This window comes from Petromyzon marinus, chromosome 45 (assembly GCF_048934315.1).
Source record: "Petromyzon marinus isolate PM22_M1 ecotype Great Lakes invasive population chromosome 45, UKy_Petmar_22M1.pri1.0, whole genome shotgun sequence".
NCBI lineage: Eukaryota > Metazoa > Chordata > Hyperoartia > Petromyzontiformes > Petromyzontidae > Petromyzon > Petromyzon marinus.
The window spans coordinates 8,136,462-8,158,938 of NC_133711.1; the positions used below are offsets into that span (position 1 = coordinate 8,136,462).

Below are 22,477 nucleotides of genomic sequence, written 5' to 3' on the forward strand. Positions count from 1 at the left end.
TGTCGTATTAATTGTAGATGTTTTATTACGTTTACTGCAGTGCCACATGTGGCGAGAAGTAGCCTCTCCGAAAGGACGCGAGGCGGAATGGTCGAGCGAGCGGTGATGGTTCGTTGATGGGGCAGCGAATCTCAATTTGAGATTTGTCGCTGTAGGGCGACGCGCATGAACGAGCACGCACGTGAGCCGCCTACGTTAAACGGCGTCGCCCTTCACCAAGCATCGGGCACGTGCAGCGTGTGACGCAGTCGGAGATTTTGGGTAAACTTGAAAATGCTGGATTCATGGTGGGTCACGAGGAACTGACGCTTTTTGGGAAACCCAGTCGAATCTACATAAACCAAACGTAATATTTGGTTTATTTAAAACAGAAATGAATATGCAAAGCAACAAAAACAATTTTAGGGGTCAAGTGATTGAAGGTCGCAAGACATCTGGATCACATGAGGAGAAAGCTTTAACCCAAGGTTCTTCAACTCCATTCTCCTGCGGGACACATCGTACAATCAGTGTCACATAAGCGACCGCTAATCTCGACTTCTCGTTCGTCTTCCATCTCGCCGATGTGTAATCTTTTGCCTACGACTCTCTCTCTCTCTCTCTTGTGTCTCTCTCTGTAGCGCACTAAACGGCTGAGCCGTATCTCTTAGCCTTGCCGGGCCACTTCAATGGCCTTCGTTGGCCAGATGCGGCCCCGTTGAAGAGCCACGCTTTAAGCGACACTTCGCACTTTAAGCCGCCTGGGCCACGTGTCCGTTCATTGCCATCCATTCAAGCCACGGGTTAGTGGCGCTAGCATTACTTCCCCACCCATACATCAGCTTATAAACAATAAAAAAACCTGTACTTACAAGCTTAACATTGATTAAAAAAACACAAATTATAACCAAGAGTCAAGGTCCTGGCTTCATTGGATTCAAATTAATATTTTACGATGATAGATTGTAGCCTCTGTACACACGGGCGCACAAAGATCCCCCGTGTAGCCTTTGCCAGGCTGAACGGGGGCAAGTGCTGTTAGCGAGCCCCTATGAAGGCCGGCACGACGTACACGCCAGAATCTTTATCCTGGAGGAATCTCATGAGCCACGAAGCTTTTTTTCACAGATGTCCAATGTATGCATGAATGTTGAACTTCTTCCACACTGCACGTAGCCAACCTACGAATCGTATGTGCGGGAACGCAACACCTGGTTCGCCTTTTGTCTCCCCAGTGCTGATGTTCACACATTGCTGCCGAGCTAACCTCGGGGAAGCCCACGAACGGTTGAAACATTCGTCACTGACGTTGGCTGTGGACGGACATCGAACTCGGGCAAGTCGGGTCCGTAGTGCAGTGCGCTAACCACTTCAAATCCCACTCCCTACACGCACACCCCATGCATCTGTACAATGTTACATTCACACATCGTACGTACAGTCCCTCCCATTTATTATTCATGCACGGGAGTGAATAAAAGCGCTGATAGCGACAGCTCAGCCATCCCATCAAAGTGTTTACATCATCATTAGGCCTCACGATCGGTCACATGTGGAGTTCTATGCGTTTTCGGGTCGAATGCCGCACGCTGCTCTGCGTTACGTCCGATGTTTCGCTCCACGCGCCGGAAGCTTCTCCCGGGTTATGATTTGTCTCTGTGAGCCAATATCGTGAGTTTGTAAATGCAGGAACACGTTTTTTTTGTGTTTTCATTGAAGCTCCCAGCAAGTGGAGAGAAATTTGGGTTCGTCGGCTCACGAGCTCGTGGAATGCACAAACCGACTGCTTCATAATCAACAACATCGTCATCGCAGTTCAACCCCTGAACAACACCCTGGTAAATAAAAAACCTACTCAACACATTCGTCAAAATCAGGAAATATATATAACAGGCGGCGGTTAGCTTTATGATGTGTTTTCAGGTTTGTAGAAGTTCTAAAGAAAACTAATTTCTTTAGAACTGTTTTTTTGTGTTTAGTTGTCCATCCCCTGCACCTCCGATTAGCACAGTTGGCTACGTACGTGGTGCGAAAGAAGTTTGACATACATTGTGCGTATTGTCCTGGAAGAAGCTCACAGGGCAAGGGGGAAAATGCGGGACACGATGCCGAACGATACTCGGGTACAATTCCGAAATCCCATCGGAGAGCTAAATGCCTGCAACTTAAACATGGCAATTAACCGATGACGTTCCCATGCAATCATCATCACATCGGAGACTATGCACCTCGATTGGCTCTCACGTTGGTGACACGGAGGGCGGCGGGATTCTGGAAGTGGGGCGATAATCGCGACAGGGGCTTAACAAGAGCTGCCTCCCATCATCCTCAAAGCGTCGCTGCCACCCCACCCACCTCGAAATGTGTCACGGCGCGAGTGTTTATTAACGCCCGGCCCAGGCGTGTTCCCGACGGTAATTGCGATTCTCCGATTGTATTATTATATACGTATTAAAATCAAATTACACCGGTTCCCATCGAATCCCATCACGGCACCTGGACGAGCCACTTTGCCCAACTCCGTGTCATTTTCAAAAGAGAACATCGATAGTTCCCATTCGCTGGACATCACCCGTGAGAGTGTATAATAATAATCATAATGTCCTCTATTTACCAGTCTATTTGCAAGCTGCTTCAATATACGGTTGCAATCGAAGCCATTAATACTCATTGTCAGCAAATCTATTGCCGTCAATTGGTTGTTATATTGAAGGGTACAAATAATGAGCATGTAGATAGTGCTCATCTCCTTTTAACACGAGCCAGTAGCGGATATTCCGCATTCCTATGGCGGGGAGCGAGTCTATCCATAGAACCACCAATATAATAATGCAATTTTATCCGTGGAAAGCCTAAACAAGAGTCTCAAAACCCTTTTTCAGGAGGGTAGTCAATCGAGCTGTTTGGTCATATTCCATGTGCTAATGTTTGTCTTGTGGGAGGAAGCCAGGGAGAACCTGGAGAAAACCCACGCATATAAGGGGTTAGACACTCAAAAGATACACACAGATTAAAACCACAAACACAATCCATGAAGGACCGAATCTATCTGTGGACACGATTCTGTTTTGCCCACTGATTTGCCACTGAGCAGACCTAAACATATAACGGCTGGCAAGCCCTGGTGGTCGCCCTTTTAACCCGTTCCCGTTCCGACGACGACGTGTACGTCATCAGCTTTTCTTTCAATTCCGTTCCGATGACGTACACGAACCGGATAAAAAAAACTAAAATGAAATAACTTTATCGGTACCGAAGCTCCCACAAGGCTATGCGGGAGGGCATGTGGCCCAGTTTAACACCAGCTATCACAGAGTGCGGTCGTGTCGCTGCGGTTCTCTGCGGTGAGTACAATGTCTTTTAAAAACAAACGGCGCTACGCCTCTCTAAATAAAATTAAGTACGAACCAGGTTAAAATCCCGCTGAGCTGAGACCTCCTCTATGCCTCACAGCCCAAACCGATGACATCTGGCATCCCAGGCACGCCACGAGCACGACAGTTGCAATGCGGATAGAGACAATGCCATCGCTGTGTTTGTTTAAAAGAACCGACGTTATAATTAAAGTGCCGCCGATGTTTTGGCGAGCGGCGAGGCGGAAGGCCTCTCCAACTCACGAACCCAGGGGTGTGATCTGTCACAAGCGCTCCGTGTCACCGGCCGACAGATGCACGTTAAGCCACGTTACACTTATGCGCGCATGGCTTTGTCTTGTTTTTTCATGCCAATGTGTGAGCGTACTGGGGATTTTGTTTACGACAGATGGCAACAGCGCGTCACGCAGATTGCTTTTTTTTTGTTCTCTCTTCTGCATAGCGGCGCGGGCTCTCGTATCGCTTGGCAACACCTCCTAAGTTTCGCAGAGCGTGCCGGGAGCTTCTTCAGGAACTGAATCAGAATATTTATTTACACTGGAGGAATCTGATGAGCATACATCCATGTGGAAACATTGTTGAGTGGTGGTTCTATGGTGCAGGCATTTCCAAACCTCATTAAAATATTCGGAATCAGAATATTTATGCTGGTGGGATTCGATGAGCTATGAAGTTATTTTTCACAGATGTCCAGTAGGGGCAGGTTAGAATGGTACAACAATACACAAATATGATAGGAGTGCAAAATATAGGAAAGGTAAACAAATCACTTTAAAAAATAATGCAAATAAAACTAAAATGTTTTTTTTAATCTTACAAGGTAAAGCCCACTGAGCTATTAAGCTTTTTTTCAGAAGCGACCTGGTCAGAAATGATAGCTCAACGAAGTGGCTTATCATGTGGAAATTTATAGCAGCAAAATAATCCAAACACATACCGATTCTAAATCTGGAGGGAAAAACCGGGGAGTTGGAGAGCCTTCTGAACCGAGCCAGAGACTCTCCCAGCACGTGGAACCGAAACTTCAGGCGAAGTATTTTTTTTTAGTTCTTACACATCACAATTACCCTGCACAATCCCACATACTCAAAACGTCACAAGTCCAGCAACAACCGGCAGTATATTGAGATGCCATAAAACGCGCGGCGCGGTGACAACCTGAGAAAACACATCGGGAGGGCTTTACAGCTATACGGCGCAACCGTGAAGACACCCGCGGTAGAATTGGAGAGCACGGTTTTTTGCGTCGATTTGGTTTTGGTCGCCACATCCATTCCAGCGGGCGGGCGGGCGTGCAAACGCGGCACGCACGCACATCGCGGCGCTTATTGCGTTGCACGCTTCGCGGAGGACTTCAGCAACAATAAACAAACAAAAACGCACACACAGCTCTTAAGAAATGTACGTTGAGGTTTTGGAGAAGCGTGAAACGGCCGTTACAAAAAAAAACATCGCAGCACAACCGCGAAAAAAAAAACCTATTGTGTGGAAACGATGGCGTGGACGGATGGATGGCCTGCCGTTCGCTTGGAAGCCACGGTTTTTGGTCTCGTAACGACCTCATAACCAGGCACGTGGAAGACACAGTGGCGTCAAGGTGAAAAATAGGGCGCTATTCGTGGCAGTGCAGCAGTCTGCATCGGCACAATGAAAGCGGCCATTAAGGATCGCGGTGATGGATTTGTCTCGTCTCCGCAACAACGCCCTCTTGGCCACGGGACTTACAGAGTGGTCGGCAAAATTGGTCAGCGGAGGGCGAAGATGCGAGGACAATGGAGCAATGTGCCATTGCTTCGCGTTGCATAAAGATATTTAGCAGCGCAACACGGCGCGGCGCCGAGCCGTAGAGATCTGCAGATCTTGATTTAAAGCTTTCGTGACTGCAGGGATTCATATTCTTGGTTCTTTCGGTAAAGTCACGTTGAAGGGAAACAATAACATAAAAATATAAAACAATACAATTATCACGACGTTTCGACTGCAACACAAGCAATCATCATCAGGTGTGAAAACCACAGCAAGAAAATTTTAAAAAAGTGGCGTTTTTTTTAACGTTAGCACCACGGATAGCGATTTGACAGTGTGTTCAGATGGACGAGTCCATCTATGTTCGGAAAAGAGGAGGGGGGAGACGAAAATAATGGATGCGGTCTGAAAGCCACCGTAAGCGTGAACAATCAATTAAGACCCGAAATGGTTGATCAAATCCTTCCAATGATTGCTAAACCAGAATCCATCTTCTCGGTTGAAATTGTCTGTTTGTATAATGCGGTCCGAGACGTCGTTTGGTTTCTCCAATGTAACTACTACCACAGAGGCAACTTAGTTTGTAGACACCAGGGTACTGTATGTCCGGAATCACATATTTTACAGATGGAACCAGATCACGGATTTTATGTAATGTGTTGAATCGGACCTGAATCTTGTGTTTATTCAAGATTTTGGAGATCTTTTTTGTAATCCCCGCAATGTAGGGTAAAGTGATGGTTTTGAAAGGCTCTTCAAGAGGGTCCTTCTTCATGGTTGGAGTGATAGCTTTGCTGATTGTGTAGTCGGAGTAACCATTAGCCTTAAGAGCTTGGTGTACGTGCTTGAGTTCACTGGCTATGTGTTCCTGGTCGGATATGTATTGGGCTCTATGGTGCAGAGTCTTGATGAGGGAATTCTTCTGGGATGGATGGTGGTGGGAATCCGGTTTCAGGTAAGCATCCGTATGGGTAGCGTTCCTGTAGACAGAGTGGCTCATTGAACCATCAGGTGTCTTTTTTATTAGGACATCCAAAAACGGTAGCTTGTCATCTTTTTCGACTTCCATGGTAAATCTGATGGCTGGGTGTATGGAATTGATGTGGTCGAGGAATTGGTCTAGAGCAGGCAGATGACAAAAGTGTCATCCACGTACCTCTTCCATAAGGTTTGGCGCAGAGTGGCAGTCTGGATTGCGTTAGTCTCAAATAGCTCCATGAAAATGTTCGCTACAACCGGAGATAGGGGGGAGCCCATTGGGGTGCCCTCAGTTTGTTTGTAGAAAGTTCCATTCCAAGTGAAGTATGTATTGGTTAAGCAGTGTCTCGCCAGGGGGGGGGGGGGGGGGTACCTCAGTGTTTAGTCCTTGATGAACCAAGTCTTCAATGATTGCGATGGTGTCAGGTACAGGAACTTTGGTGAATAAGGAAACTACATCAAAACTGACAAGCAGGTCGTCTGGGGACAGGGTAATACCCGTGATTGTCGATACCAGGTGAGTAGAGTTTAGTACCACAGAGGTGGTTTTTCCAGTGAAAGGCCGCAGGATTTCAGACAGAAAACGAGCCAGTTTTTAGGTGGGGGAGTTGATAGTAGAGACGATGGGACGAAGGGGTGTATCTACTTTATGTATTTTTGGTAAGCCGTATAATCTTGGTGGTCTGGCAGCAGAAGGTTTCAACGAGAACTGTTTGGATTGATCAATTAATGCGGTTGAATCAGAAATGATTTTGTTGGTTTGTATGACGAGGCTGTTGGTGGGATCTCTTTTTATTTTTGTATAGCTGCCATCGTTGAGTAATTCTTGAATTTTGTTGTTATATTCTATTTTATCCATGATGACAGTGGCATTGCCCTTGTCGGTTGAGTGGATGACAATGTCATCCCTCTTTTTAAATTTATATAATTCAAAACGCTCATCTTTGCTGAGGTTGATAGCTGGGCATCTTAGCGTTTTTGAGGGTTGAAGCGATTTCAGATCTTGCTACGTCTGCAGCGATGTGACCCAGGCCCTTGAGAGCCACGTCTACTTGGGCAATGATATCATTAACTGGTATGTGTTTATGTGTGACTGCAAAGTTTAGCCCTTTAGCTAAAAACGGATTTCAGACCATCGGAAATAGAACTGTTACTGCGATTAATTACGACTTTGTTAACGTCTAGCTTTTGGTGTGTGGGTCCGGTCTTTTGTTGGAAAGGAGGTTAAATTTGGAAATCAGGTTGTCCTTACATTTGGTCGACATAGTGGCAGCTGAAGAGGCAGTCATATTATACTTTGTTTTTTTTTCAGTAAAGTCACGTAGGTAAAATAAAATACATTAAAAGAAAAGAAAACAATTAAATCACGTTTCGGAGGCAACACAAGCTTCCGTCTTCAGGTGGAACAGTCACAGCAAGATCGCTGCATCAAGTGATGGAGGCAACACAAGCTTCCGTATTCAGGTGGAACGTTCACAGCAAGATCGCTGCATCACTTGATGCAGTATGAATCCTTGCAGTCACGAAAGCTTCAAATCTAGAAATAGGCAGTCATATTGTCTACATGTTCCCAATCCGATGTGGACATTGTTGCCGTCAATGATAAGTGTGATTTGTAGAGTGTCTTGTCTTAACGGAACACAAAGCAGACCTAAAACACGGTAGGACCAACACCTCGGCCGTGGCAGGTCACTGTTATAATTCAGTCGGCTCACATGACATTGACTTCTCCAAGACAGAGGTTATTTGCAAGCCATCTGGCTACCATGAGAGATTTGTTCATGCGGCTATCCACATATACAAACACAGAGACAATTTCAACCGAGAAGATGGGTTCTGGCTTAGCAATCATTGGAAGGATTTGATAAACCATTTCGGGTCTTAACTGATTGTTCACGCTTATGGTGGCTTTCAGACCGCATCCATTATTTTCGTCTCCCCCCTCTTTTCCGAACATAGATGGACTGATTTAAAGCTTTCGTGACTGCAGGGATTCATATTCTTGGTTCTTTCAAATTGTCTTGTTGTGGTTTTCACACCTGATGATTGCTTGTGTTGCAGTCGAAACGTCGTGATAATTTTGTTTTTTATTTTTATTATTTTATTGTTTCCCTTCTACGTGACTTTACAGAAAGAACCACTAATATAGATGGACTCGTCCATCTGATTAACTGCCAAATCGCTCTTCGTGGTGCTAACGTTAAAAAAACCCGCCACTTTTTCAAATTTTCTTGCTGTGGTTTTCATACCTGATGATGATTGCTTGTGTTGCAGTCGAAACGTCGTGATCATTTTATTGTTTTATATTTTTATTATTTTATTGTTTCCCTTCAACGTGACTTTACCGGAAGAACCAAGAATATGAATCCCTGCAGTCACGAAAGCTTTAAATCAAGATCTGCAGATCTCTACGGCTCGGCACCGCTCCGTGTTGCGCTGCTAAAACTCTTTATGCAACGGGAAGCAATGGCACATTGCTCTACAGATCTGTTCAAATTTCAGCCTATTCACGTGTCACAATATGATTCGTCGATAAGTTAAACAATTTGTGCACTAAATTTGATGAATTAGGAATACTGCTTTTTGGAGCGGAGCAGTGGTGCAGCGGTTAGCCGCACTACGCTATGAATCTGGTGACTTGAATTCAATCGACGGATAACACCAATTACGAGTGATATCTGAACCAGAATCTGAATATTTATTAATACTGGAGGAATCTGATGAGCTATAAAGCTCTTTTTCACAGATGTCCAGTAGAATGGGTCCTGGATCCTCCCATGACGGTTACGGCTACAATGGAGCGCTGTCTTCCCGACAGTTCTGTTTCTTCACCTGAAGACGGCTGCTTGTGTTGTGGCCGAAGCGTCGGGAGAATTTTATTTTATGTTAAATTTTTATTATTTTATTATTTCCCTTCTACGTGACTTTACCGAAAGAACCAAGAAGATGAATCCATGCAGTCACGAAAGCTTTAGATAAAAATGTAATGAGCTGTAAATTCGTTTTTTATTTTTCAGTAATTTTAGATTTGTTTAAGTTTATGTCATTTAAACATCACATGTTAATCATCACCTCCGTGCAAACTTCCTCTGAAACGAAAAATAAGATTTACCAAAAAAGTGCATTGAGAAAAAAATTATTTCAAGCTTTTAAAAACAGATATATCATGATCCAGTAACGCAGCCCTGAAACTAACACGGTGCAATATTGTTGATATTTAAATTCTTTAACTAAATTAACACCTCCTAAGTAGGTCTTAATTCAGATGAAATTGTACACATTTTCTGCTAATTACATTTTTAACAGCTTCTCCAAATATAGATTTAATGAAGTTCAGTGCGAGACTTCCATCTTGCATTTCCACTAGACCCAGGTGGCACAGCATACTGCACAATACAGGCACCGGCACATACACCCACAGCACCCTCTGCTGCTGAGTGTTAGCAAGGCAGTAATGTTCACAATAATACTTTCTCTTTCCTTTCCTCAGCCTACGACCAAATCACTCGACGAGTGATAACCATGCACAAACAAGTTGTCATAGGCAGCTATGGAGCTACTTCGTTGTTGGACTGTACTTGTATGCTCCCACGTTTACGGTCGCCACCTTCACCGACCCGAACTGGGTGAAATAACTGCCATGGCCTGCGTGGCGAGGCCCTCATCCAGCAGTGGTGATGCACATGCACCAAGGAAAAGCTCGACCCGAGCCTCGGTACTCTCTTTCAGAAGGGTCCTGAAAACTAAAAGTACGCGGGGTAACATTGAAGCTCTGCCACACAGAGAGATTCAATCCACAAAGCAGATCCAACACACCGAATCCCACGTGGACGTGCGATCGTAGACACACACACGGTTTGGCCAAACACCACGCATGCGTTTGTACAAACACGAGCCGAGTGTGCGGTGTCTCTAGGAGACCATCCGAGCATTCGCGAGCAGAGAAAATAAAAGGGGATTAACGTTAATTCCACGACGATGGTCCACAATGTCACAAGGCAAGCGCTCTGCGCGTCGCCTCGGTCGACTGGTGAGTGGTCAGAAGCGCCCCGTACTCGGCATGTGGCCGTTCGGAATCACAATACGATTCAGGATTAAATAGGTTTTCTCTTTCTTGTTTGCACAGTTTTGTTCGCTCCATTAACTGAATAGTAACCTTCAGTGAGGAGAGTAGTGGCTCCTGAGTAGGCACGCAGGACAATTACGCCGGGGTCCATGGGGGCCCCGGAGCGACCTAGGTGCCGGGATACGGAATGGGACGAGATTGGAGTGGGGAAACGGGGGGGTCCATTTCATTTCTGGCACCAGAGCCAATGCCCCCCCCCCCCACTGCATGACACCCATTTAACTATCCACACTGCACTGGCGATTTTACAAATCATCACGATTGAAGATTGCGATGCAACTCAAAAATCTATGCATTTTTTGTCTCGTTTTATTGTATCTTGGTTTTTTTTCTGTCGCGAGTTTTGTTCGGATCATTGGCATAAATGTAACCGTAGCAAATATATATTTTTTTATAAATTGTGAATAATCAAATCTTACAAGCACAATTCACTGCATATATTGATATAATTGATAATCAATTGTAATCGATGCAATGTATGATGCCCATTCTGCACCATTTTCCGATAAACACACGGGGCGCACCTGAACCCCGCTCACACGTGGGCGATCCGTTTCGTTTCTTCCCATCGTTAAGTTGCCTTTGTCAAGATGCTATGGCAGGAGGGACCCCAAGGAAGGGCGCTTAATTGGCGGTATTTTGTCAGCTGCGACCTCTCGGTTTTGATGACGGAGCGTGGCGATGCTGCTACGCGCTGTCGCGGCGCACGCTACCGCACTTGACGAACGGACTTTGTTCCTTTTTGTAATCGTTATTTAATCATTTATCATCCAAAACTCTCGGCCGTCTCGCCCTCCACTCGGCCCCGCTCCGGCACCGCGACTCTGAGCGGCAGCATGCGGCGGGCCGGCGAGCCGCACCGCGGGCACGCGAGGTCGGCGCTGGCCGCCTGCCGGCTGGCCAGGCAGTGGTAGCAGAAGACGTGGGCGCAGCCGCCGGCCGTGTGCGGGAGGCAGGGCCACTCGCCGCACGCTACGCACACTGTGGCAGCCTCCGCCGGGTCCTTGGCGCCACCGGCGCGGCCGTGCGCCGTCGGCGAGAAGCGCAGGCGCGCGGCGTTGACCAATGGCAGCACGAAGAGCAGGAACTCGGCGAAGCCGTGCCACAGCAGCTCGCGGTTCATGTACTCGAAGCCGACCTGGCAGAGCCGCACACGAGTCGGGGGGGATGAGGAGGGACGTTCAGCCACCACGGAGACAAATTGATGCCGTTAATATTAACGAGCGCGTAACAGATCTGGGACGGGTGAAGGATTTACACTGTTGCGTAGGTTTGCGCGGTTGCGCTGAATCGCTCTCCGATGTTGTTTTCGGGTTGTACCGCGTGCTGTCGCTCAGCACGATGTGTAATGTTTCACTCCCTCTGCTGGTAGCTTCTTTGCCAAATCTCCAGGAACTATTGAGTTCCTGAAGAAGCTTCCGGCACGTAGATGAAAAAGTTAAGACATCACGCCGAACAGCACGCGGTTCAACCTGACAACAACGCATCGGGGAGCTATTCAGGACGCCCCCCGAGCGAGCGGGTGAATGGTCACGCGGCCGACGCGTCGTCCCTTACCTGCCGCAGACCCTGCGGCCGGGCCTGCACGGCATTCAAGCCGAGCAGGCGCTCGGTGAGCGAGAGCCCGGTGCCCGTGCGGAGGAACACCACGTAGGCGAGCAGCTGCGTGGCTCCCAGCAGCCCCAGCGCCGTCCCCGCCGCCTTCTTCAGCCGGGGGAAGAGCGCGGCGGCACCGCCGCCGGTCACGAATCTGTAGCCGAGCCCTCCTCCGGCGGCGCCCATCGCGCCGCCGACACCACCGTCGGCGTGGTGCGCGGAGGCGCCGTCGCTGCCCCCCCCGCGCGGGTAGATGTCTCGCCAGCGCTCGCTGGCCCAGCCGCCGCCCACGGTGAGCGCCGCGAACCACAGCTTCTGCCGGCGGCTCAGGGACACGTGGCGGCCCCCGTGGTTGTAGCTGCTCGCACGCACACATGTACGCGCGTGTGTGTGTGCACGTGTGTGTGGGGAACGGTGGCGCAGCGGTTAGCGTGCTGCGCTATAAACCCGGCGACCCAAGTTCGATTCCCGCTCATGGCCACCAACACCAGTGACGATTATCTGAACCGATCCTGGAACTTCTCTAGGTCAACTCAACCTCAAATGCATCCCTGGTGCTCCGCCCCTTTTGTGCTCCACCCCTTATGCAAGGTAAAGGTGTAGCCCTCCAAATGCTCGCATACACCACTGCTGGTAGAAGGGCGTCCACTGTAGGAAGCTCTAGAAAGCATGTCTGCAGGGTATTTGGCCTCCTATTTAACGCTAGCCAGAGATCTACGATGAGGTGGGCGTACCCACACTTTACCCCACCACACGCATCCTGCTAATTGACTGTGGTCCATCCATTTACACTGCTGGGTGGACAGAGGGCGGCGTGATATATGCAGGTTTAAAAAACAAAAAGATTTGCGCAAACGAAAAGCTACGTACGTTTTCGTGCCACGTGACGTGAATGTACACGTGAGTGTCTCTCCGTGAGTTTCCCACGCACACACGCACTAATTGTGCATTACAAGAGTGCGGAAACCGGAAAATCCCCGAAACATCACTGCAGTTTGCTGAACGGAGCGCCCAAGACATCATCCGTTCCTGCTGCCCAGGTGGACGGGCGGGCGACCTCATGTTGACCACCACTGCAGCAACAACAAATGGTGGGGTGCAGGAGGCCTGGGGGTTCGTGTTAGGAGGTCGGCAAATCGTTGGGACCATGGGAAGGAAGCTGTAGTGCAGTAACTACGAGAAACTGAACCATTAAACCCGTGCTGTGTTGTGAGCCAATGCAGCACCACTGGCTTTCTTCGCAGACCTCGTGTCGCCAGTTTGAATGAAGGAACCGCGTGCCTGGCACTTATCGGTGCTTGCTATAACAAAACACAAAATCCCGGCTTGGACCCCCCCCCCGCCCCGTCACGTTGAATTGACTGAAAAACATTTGTGGTCACGTTGTCAATCCTGCAGGAAAAGAACCCGCTAACTAACCGATCAGCTAGCCGGAGCCACCAAACAGCCTATGCCAAGCTTATACCCAATCAGCCTATACCCACACCAGTTTAACACGTAGGCTTTCGCGACCAATATTATTCATAATAAAGGTTTTTGGGTTAGATCGCGTTTATTTATAAATGTGTCGTAACCCTCCACCACCCGACACGGCCAATCAGCAAAAAAAGTGTCACGTTGACAAAAGACAAATAATTCACTACTTTAGCCCACCGGTGTGTTGAAGAGTGAATCCACAACATTTACAGTTTGAGTACGACGTTTCGCTGGTAAATACATCCAGCATCATCGGGCAATTCGGCAGAATGGTAAAGCCCTCGCTTGCTCCCGGTTTTATATAGAGCAGCAGGGTGACGTCATCACTTAACTCATATCAGGTGCAGTGATTAGAGGCGGAGGGAGTATTGTAATTATATAATCGATTAGTAATCAGTCATTGGTTATGATTAGTAATGAGTTGTAGATTAGTAATTCTTTAAATCAAAAAGTAATGTGTATTATTTAATAATACGCTTCCAGGCCGCACTAAGCCTGTAGCTGTCAGAGCGATTAAAGTTATTCTTGTTCCTCTCAATTTCAATGGATTCTCTAATTAGTCTTTGCCAGTAATAATTAGTTTTACACACCACTGCAACATTGTCAAAATCAATTGAGTGTCCTTGTTGACAAGCATGTTCTGCCACTGCCGACAGTTGTGTTTGAGATAATTTAATATTTCTTTGATGTTCTTTTAGTCTTACACTGATGTTACGTCCCGTCTGCCCAATGTAGCAGCTGCCACATAAACAATTAATCCGATATACACCTTCTGTTGATAGTTTAGGTAATGCGTCTTTAGTGCAAGATACTAGTTTTTGAATTTTGTGTACTGTACCAAATCTTACTGTAATGTTTTGCTTTTGCAAAACACGGGCTAATTTGTCAGTTACTCCTGAGATATATGGAATTTTTATTGTTTTAACAATCTGGTCGCTTTCAGCAGTATTGCTTTGCGATCGTGATTTGGCATTCAGTGTTCTGTTAATTTGAGCATTATTGTAGCCATTCTGTCGTAGTGCGTCTTTAACGTGTTTAATCTCTCTCACTAGACTCTCACCATCTGACACTGTTTGGTAAACAATGCGAAGCTTCTCCAATTTATAAATAAACGCGATCTAACCCAAAAACCTTTATTATGAATAATATTGGTCGCGAAAGCCTACGTGTTAAACTGACTAACCTCTATGGGGAGGATACTTTTCTTAAAACCAGAAAATTGGAGAAGCTTCGCATTAAGCGGATGAAATTGATATCTTCACTGGCGTTCCTCAAAAGGTGCAGAGATTCAAAGGTAATACCAAACGCAGTTAAAATAACACATCACATAAAGTCTTCTAAAGCTAACCAAATACTACACAAAGCTAGCAAATTATTATTAATAGAGAGAATACAGCACAATAGGAGTGAATTATCTTACATTTCGGAATCGCTAAAGCAGTTACACTTAGATATAAGCAATAGTGTATCTATGCATTATTGGAATATAATCGATAACATAACACAACAATCGGCTGATAATGTGTTTAAACTAACAAAAACTAACCAAATTAATAAATTTTCTAGACTACATAATAAACAAATCCCTACTGAAAACCAAAAATGTAAAAACAAAACTGTACTGAACTTGACTAACACTGTATTAACCGGTGACATGGTCTCTATCCTTTCTAAAGGCCTTAACTTTGCCGTTACCCCACGCACAATTCCAGTGGATGAGATCATTGCTGAGGTAGAATCAGCAGTTAGACTCCTTCCACATAATGAGGCAGAGATGACTAGACATGAGGTTGCTAAAATAATTGAGAATAGCAAAGTTCCAAAAGTAAATATTAGCTCTAACGAGGCAAAAGCCTTAAGAGAGCTGCGTGTAAACAAGGATATCCAAATCCTAGCAGCTGATAAAGGCCGCACTACTGTAGTGATATCACGAGCCGATTATGATAATAAAATTAGAAATTTACTAGAGGAAAGTACCTACATTAAAATTAAACGAGATCCAACTAATACTTTAGAACGTAAGACCACTGCAATAATTGCAAATTCATTAATCCCTAAAAATGAGCAATACCAAATTAAGCCAAGGGCCTCAAAACCACCTAGACTCTATGGGCTACCAAAGATTCATAAAATCGGCATCCCATTACGACCCATAGTCAGTACAATTGGCTCTGCCACATATCAATTAGCAAAATATATAACCAAACAAATACAGCCCTACATCGGTAAGACATCTTCATTCATAAAAAATTCAGAACATCTTGTGAATGTGATTAAAGATATTAAACTTACTCCTGATGATATTCTGGTAAGTTTTGATGTGATTTCTCTATTCACTAAGGTTCCAGTGGATGAATCACTTAAATTACTTGATACACTAGTAAAGAATACCGGTTTACCAAAAGATATTCCGAAACTTGCTGGCCATTGTTTAAATAACACTTACTTCTTATGGAGAGGGGATTTCTTTAAACAAAAGGAAGGAGCAGCAATGGGTTCTCCTTTATCCCCTGCTATAGCAAATTTGTACATGGAAAACTTTGAAATAAGAGCACTTGCCTCGAGCACATTAAAACCATCCTTTTGGTTTAGATATGTGGATGACACTGTGGTTGTCTGGCCACATGGTAAAGATACACTTAATGATTTTCTAAATCATCTCAATGCACAAAACCCAGCCATCCAGTTCACCATGGAAATGGAGGTGAATAACACACTCCCATTCCTAGATATTTTGCTTGGACATGGCCTAAACGGTAAAATAACACACAGCGTTTACAGAAAGCAAACGCACACTGATGCCTATCTGAATGCAGAATCACATCATCATCCAGCTCAGAAATCCTCTCTTATCAAGAAGCTCATACATCGGGCTAAAACAGTGTCAGATGCTGAGAGTCTAGTGAGAGAGATTAAACACGTTAAAGACGCACTACGACAGAATGGCTACAATAATGCTCAAATTAACAGCACTGAATGCCAAATCACGATCGCAAAGCAATACTGCTGAAAGCGACCAGATTGTTAAAACAATAAAAATTCCATATATCTCAGGAGTAACTGACAAATTAGCCCGTGTTTTGCAAAAGCAAAACATTACAGTAAGATTTGGTACAGTACACAAAATTCTAAAACTAGTATCTTGCACTAAAGACGCATTACCTAAACTATCAACAGAAGGTGTATATCGGATTAATTGTTTATGTGGCAGCTGCTACATTGGGCAGACGGGACGTAACATCAATGTAAGACTAAAAGAACATCAAAGAAATATTAAATTATCTCAAACACAACTGTCGGCAGTGGCAGAACATGCTTGTCAACAAGGACACTCAATTGATTTTGACAATGTTGCAGTGGTGTGTAAAACTAATTATTACTGGCAAAGACTAATTAGAGAATCCATTGAAATTGAGAGGAACAAGAATAACTTTAATCGCTCTGACAGCTACAGGCTTAGTGCGGCCTGGAAGCGTATTATTAAATAATACACATTACATTTTGATTTAAAGAATTACTAATCTACAACTCATTACTAATCATAACCAATGACTGATTACTAATCGATTATATAATTACAATACCCCCCCCTCCGCCTCTAATCACTGCACCTGATATGAGTTAAGTGATGACGTCACCCTGCTGCTCTATATAAAACCGGGAGCAAGCGAGGGCTTTACCATTCTGGCGAATTGCCCGATGATGCTGGATGTATTTACCAGCGAAACGTCGTACTCAAACTGTAAATGTTGTGGATTCACTCTTCAACACACCGGTGGGCTAAAGTAGTGAATTATTTGTCTTTTGTCAACGTGACACTTTTTTTGCTGATTGGCCGTGTCGGGTGGTGGAGGGTTACGACACATTTATAAATAAATGCGATCTAACCCAAAAACCTTTATTATGAATATACCCACACCATCGATTAGCATGGATGGCCACGTACGGTGCGAAAGAAGTTTAACATACGTAGAGCAGTGGGTGGAATCTCCCTCGCTCAACATAGCGCCGCCCACGCCTACCTGTAGCGGATGTTGAGCAGGGCCTGGCCGACGGTGGCCTCACTCGAGTACAGCGTGAAGCGCCACAGCAGCAGGCGCAGCAGGGCTCGCAGCTCGGGCTCCCAGCCCACCAGCAGGCCCGGGCGGAACGCCTGTAACGCCAAGCGCAATAATGCTCGTCACGTGACGCTTGACCCTTATTTTTTTAATTCTCAGCATTGGAATTTACCCAAATTAAGTGCAGACCGAAATTTAGCGTGCTTTTATTTTGTTTTGGTCTGCTCATTGGTGACTGGGCTTGTGACCATCAACCTTCCACACTTGAGAACCTGGTTTAATCACAGGTGGCTGATGGGATTCAAGCCCAGGAAGTGAGCGGTGCCAGCTCAGCGTTTTGATCTCTGGGCAACCCGACCACTTCCTACTTTATTACTCTTAAGACTCGTTATGCCTGTGCCAGCTAAGTAACAAACATCAACACAATTCTGTTTAAGTAAAAAAAAAATTATAATGCCAATATACAATTGAAAAAGATGTTCGTGGTCATTAGCTTCACTGGATTGTTAATTTAACGAGGACCCCATGGAGTTACGGAACGAAGACACAGTAAACAAGGTGGCAGTTAAGAGGGCACCAGCTAATATGGGGCCATGGCGAGGGTACCTGTATCCTACCCCCTCCATGTGGATATTGGACACGGGTGCTCGCACATCTTCTCACCTGGAAGCAGCGACCCAGTTGCTCCCACAGCAGCTGCTCCAGCATGCGATCCAGCTCCAGTGCGTCCAGCTGACTCACTCGCAACACCCGCCCCGGGGGGGCAGGCGGTTTGGAAGCCATGCCCTCCCCGACCCTGGCAGTGCATACGCTCGGGGCAGCGCACATGGTCACGAAAAGCCGTGGACGGGGAACACAAAGGTCATTCGTCCTCTAAAACTCACATTCCCCTCTAAACTAATACCCCCTTTTCCATTGGCACGTTTGTGTTATACCAGCATGCCAGCATGTGGCCATCACGGTATGATTTTTTTGTTGATTTCCACTGGCTATTTTCTGTGCCGAGCCATGACAAAATCGTGATAAGCTGACAGGGCCAAGCAGGACCAGGTTAATACGATTCACCGAAACGCATCGTCTAGATATGACTCGACTTGTTCATTGCGTGCGATGTCAGTGGTACAACTTGGGTTCTATAGTGAAAAAACAACCTGGTGCCTGCAGAGTGCAAAAGAGGTATAAGAGTCAGGTGTGGTAGTAGCTGTAACCCATACGCCTGTGACCCAGAACTTTGGAAGCTAGGTTTTGTGAATAATTAGGAATTTGTGAAACTCCCAAATCTGCTGGAATGTGAGCCTGGTTAGTAATTAAATTTACGACAGCCTTGATATAACAGACGTTGTTGGCAGGATTTCATTTCTCAGTGAATATATTGCAGGTTTGTGGAAGACTGGATTTAGTAGCACGAGGCTCGTAGCCACAGCCAGACATCATGGATTTGGTGTGATGGGTGAAAATAATTACTCGGAGAGATGCGGCTAAAATCAAGCCCTGGTTGTAGGTTCAGGCTGCAAGATGGCCAAACGATGGCAGCACAGCAATTGGTTTTGTCAATCCATCTGTGTGGAGCTTTGGCTACATGCCCCTCATATGCACGGTGGGTATACACTGGATATTCCTCCAGTTTCCTCCCACGTCTCTCATATATGGAATTGACAAAACGCCCCAATGCCGGACTCTCCTAAAATATTCTCGAGAGTTAATGAGACTTTATTGGATAAGCAAAGAGAGATTTGATTAATTTTAGATGTTATCCCCTGTATGTGGGGTTTTCTCCAGGAATGTTTGTCACATGAATAACATGCATTTAAATGGTACTGGCGAATTTTTCAAATGCAGGACCCTCCTGGTGTTCCTGGACAAACGACAATATTCATATTTATCAGTACAACCTCCCTCTGCTCTAACAACAAGTTCCTCTTTGCAAAACCTCCAGTCAATCACCACTCAGTTGGGGGGGGGGGGGGGGTGTCACTCCTTCACTGCTGCTGTAGTGATCTCAAATTTCCTCTCGCTGGTCATCCTCACTGCTGACCCCCGTCCGCTCGTGAGTGCAAGCTCAAGGCCCCCCCTCTTCCCATCCTGGTCCCTTACCTACTGCTGCTCCTCCACTATCAACTACACTGCTTCATCCATCAGCCAACCACCAAACCGAAGGATCACCTTACTACTGTGTTCCGTCACTTTGCACATTAAGTGGTTAAATATATCTATGAATACGGCGCCCTGAGATTAGATCAGTGGCAAGTGATGTCTGAACCGATCCCGAGGACCAGCAGTGAGACGATGACAATAACAAATCTTAACACGTAGGCTTTCGTGAACAATATCCACAATACAGGTTTTTTGGGTTAGATCGCGTAAATATGTATCGATTACTATATAAATAACCCAACCGGCAATGGATACCCAGTGTCATTTATATGCATTCATTAATTCCCCCTCCACTTTGCTCAAGAAGGGCTCACAAGTGATGTCATCAAATCTACCCCTCTATTTAAGGAACGAAACAGGAGGATTTCTCCACAACTCTGGCTGTCGCCTGATGAAGCTAGTTGTAATTACTGGCGAAACGTCGTACTCAGATTGTAACTGTTGTGGCTTTGCTCTCCAACACACCGGTGTGCTGTACTAGCAACGAATTGGCAACGTTCTGTTTAAGTGACAAACCTAACTAATATTCTTAGCTCTTTCGGTAAAGTCACGTTGAAGCGAAACAATAAAACATATATAAAACAATAAAAATTCTCAAAACGTTTCGACCATAACACAAACGGTCGTCATCACACCTGACGGTCGTCATCACACCTGATGACGACCGTTTGTGTTATGGTCGAAACGTCGTGAGAATTTTTATTGTTTTATATATATTTCATTAATTAATTGTTTCCCTTCAACGTGACTTTACCGAAAGAGCTAAGAATATGAATTACTGCAGTCACGAAAGCTTTAAATCAAAATTAAACCTAACTATCTGTGTCAGGTGGTGGCGGGTTTAACGACACATATTTACGCGATCTAACCCAAAAAAACACCTGTATTATGAATAACAAAGCTATGATGTCCCCACAGATTCGTCCCCAAAAGCTATCCATAGCTCTCAAAACTCATTGATTCTACCACCTATACCCAACTGTTGTTCAGCTGCCACACTGCGGGTCAAACACTTGTTTGTTCTTTTCTTGCACTGCTCGGACCTTAGAATTCCCTCCCATGGTCACTTTGCACGAGTTCTCATAACAACCTGCCTCAATTAAATACACGTGTTAACTCCTGCTCATTACAAGTCTGACGGCGCTGTTTGTTGCTGGCCGCTTTACTACTGGACATCCGTGATAAAGGAGTTTGTTTCATGTATCATCGGATTTCTCCAGGATAAATAAAGATTCCGATTCTCGATTACGTGTTGGGCCTCAGCCCCCGCGAATGTATTTCAAAATAAAATCCCGAACCATAATCGCAATCCAAGTCCCAGGTGTGCCGCGCAAGCTCGGGCCAAATCCACTCCCCCATGCCGTTCAGTGGCCGATCCCCGGCAAACCACTCCCATCTCCATTGTTCAGTGATTGTTTTGGGTTCGGTGTGCCGCAAAAGGTTGCGCAAGTTCTAAAGTGAGTGCCGTGGAGTGGAAAAGGCGAAAGAAGGCACTGCCCTGACCCCGTTAAGCCTACACGAAAATGAAGCGATGCCCTTTGACATGGCATCAACGGAAAGAAAAGCGAAGTCAAAGTCCGCGATTGAGTGAACATCTCCGCGAGCAATAGCGACAGAGACTCTGGTTCTTTGCCCACATTTTGTTTCTATCACCTCGTCACCTCACAAAAGGGTGGACGGATCTGCCGAGTTTCACATTCAACCGAGCGCGTGGGGTTGCGCTCATATCCATTGGCGGCCCCCGAGCAAGTGATGGAAATTCCACATTCCTATGACGCGGGAAACAACTTCGCGCCGATTTCTCCCACACTTAGCTTCTGGATATCCGGGGCCTAAACGTACAACAATCACGACCCCCCGTGTAGCCTTAACAGACTGTTGGGGCAAGTGCTGTTAGCGAGCGCTTATTAAGGCCGGCACGGCACACGAAGGGGTGGGTGGTCAGCACCACGCCCGGCCGCCTTTGTCTCCCCAGTGGCGATGTTTACACACCGCACCAGATACTCATTTGAGGCTTAGTCGACCTAGGGGAGACCCAGGACCCGGTTCAGGTAATTGTCACCGGTGTTGGCCGTGATCGGGAATTGAACTCGGGACGCCGGTGTCGCAGTGCACCGCGCTCACCGCTGCACCACCGCTCCCAACACGCACATTCAGGCGCACAAACATAAGCTCGCGTGCGCGTGTGGGAAATATTTAAATGTTGAAAGGACGAGCAGCCAAGCAGGCATGGGAGCAAATGTAAAGGATAGTAATAGAACCGGCACAGCGTTTGCTTCTGCCGTGCAGTTCACCAAGTTGGACTTTGGCAGGGCTACGTAAAGTACGCGCAGAGCCTTTTGTCAGTCCACCGCTGGACGAGGTCCTCCTCCACCTTGCGTAGCGTGGCGTACTAACCACTGACACCACCGCTCCACACGTACATACACAGAAACACATACACCACACACCCCTGCTATCACTACGTTAAGATGATTTTTTGTTGCGGTTGCACCCGATTCAAGAGCCTTATACCAAATAAATGAAATGAAAAATGAAACTACTGGACACGGAACTTCTGAGCCGCGCACTGCTCGCTCTCTCGCACGCACGGCACGCATTCCACATTTAAAGAAATGAATAAGTAAATACAAGTTGTTTTTTGTAAAAAAAAAATCAAGACGCAACAATATAATTAATAAATTTAAACCGTCAAACTGACCTCTCCGCGTTGCCCGGGCAACACGCGCAACCCACGCCTCTTCAGGGCGCAGCCATGACACCCACTGCGAGTGACGCGCAGGCTTCCCCGCCCCCCCCATCCCACGTGACGCGCCCAATCGGACCAATAATATTGCGGGAAAGTCGCCCCCCCCTCCCCTCCACAAGTCCGCCCGCCCCACACAAACCTCCAACGGTGGCCGAGAGGGTGGGGGTGTGGCCAGCAAACAAAACAAAGGGGGCATTTACGAAACGCGGAGCGGGAATCCAAACGGTCCGCTTCGGGAGGC

General features: G+C 46.3%; 1 protein-coding gene across 2 annotated transcripts; it reads right to left on the reverse strand.

The window, feature by feature from the left end:
* Positions 1–1,415: 1,415 nt before the first annotated feature.
* On the reverse strand, positions 1,416–22,276 carry PEX2 (peroxisomal biogenesis factor 2). Of its 2 annotated transcripts, XM_032971139.2 has the most exons (5): positions 22,189–22,276; positions 17,997–18,129; positions 17,298–17,428; positions 11,761–12,157; positions 1,416–11,341 (listed from the first exon to the last, which is right to left on the reverse strand). In XM_032971139.2, the coding sequence occupies exons 2-5, from the start codon at positions 18,114–18,116 to the stop codon at positions 10,970–10,972; spliced, it is 1,020 nt and encodes a 339-aa protein (XP_032827030.1). In that variant the 5' UTR covers positions 18,117–18,129; positions 22,189–22,276; the 3' UTR covers positions 1,416–10,969. The 2 variants fall into 2 exon arrangements, with proteins under 2 accessions (XP_032827030.1, XP_032827029.1); XM_032971138.2 differs by having other exon boundaries at positions 17,997–22,271.
* Positions 22,277–22,477: the final 201 nt, after the last annotated feature.

What these genes read in the sequence shown, in the direction of transcription:
- PEX2 (XM_032971138.2), bottom strand. Translation starts at nt 18,161, where the DNA reads ATGTGCGCTGCCCCGAGCGTATGCACTGCCAGGGTCGGGGAGGGCATG. An exon ending in AACTGGGTCGCTGCTTCCAG is followed by an intron (nt 17,429 to 17,996) that starts GTGAGAAGATGT and finishes TTGGCGTTACAG; the next exon opens with GCGTTCCGCCCGGGCCTGCT. An exon ending in GGCCGCAGGGTCTGCGGCAG is followed by an intron (nt 11,342 to 11,760) that starts GTAAGGGACGAC and finishes CGGCTCTGCCAG; the next exon opens with GTCGGCTTCGAGTACATGAA.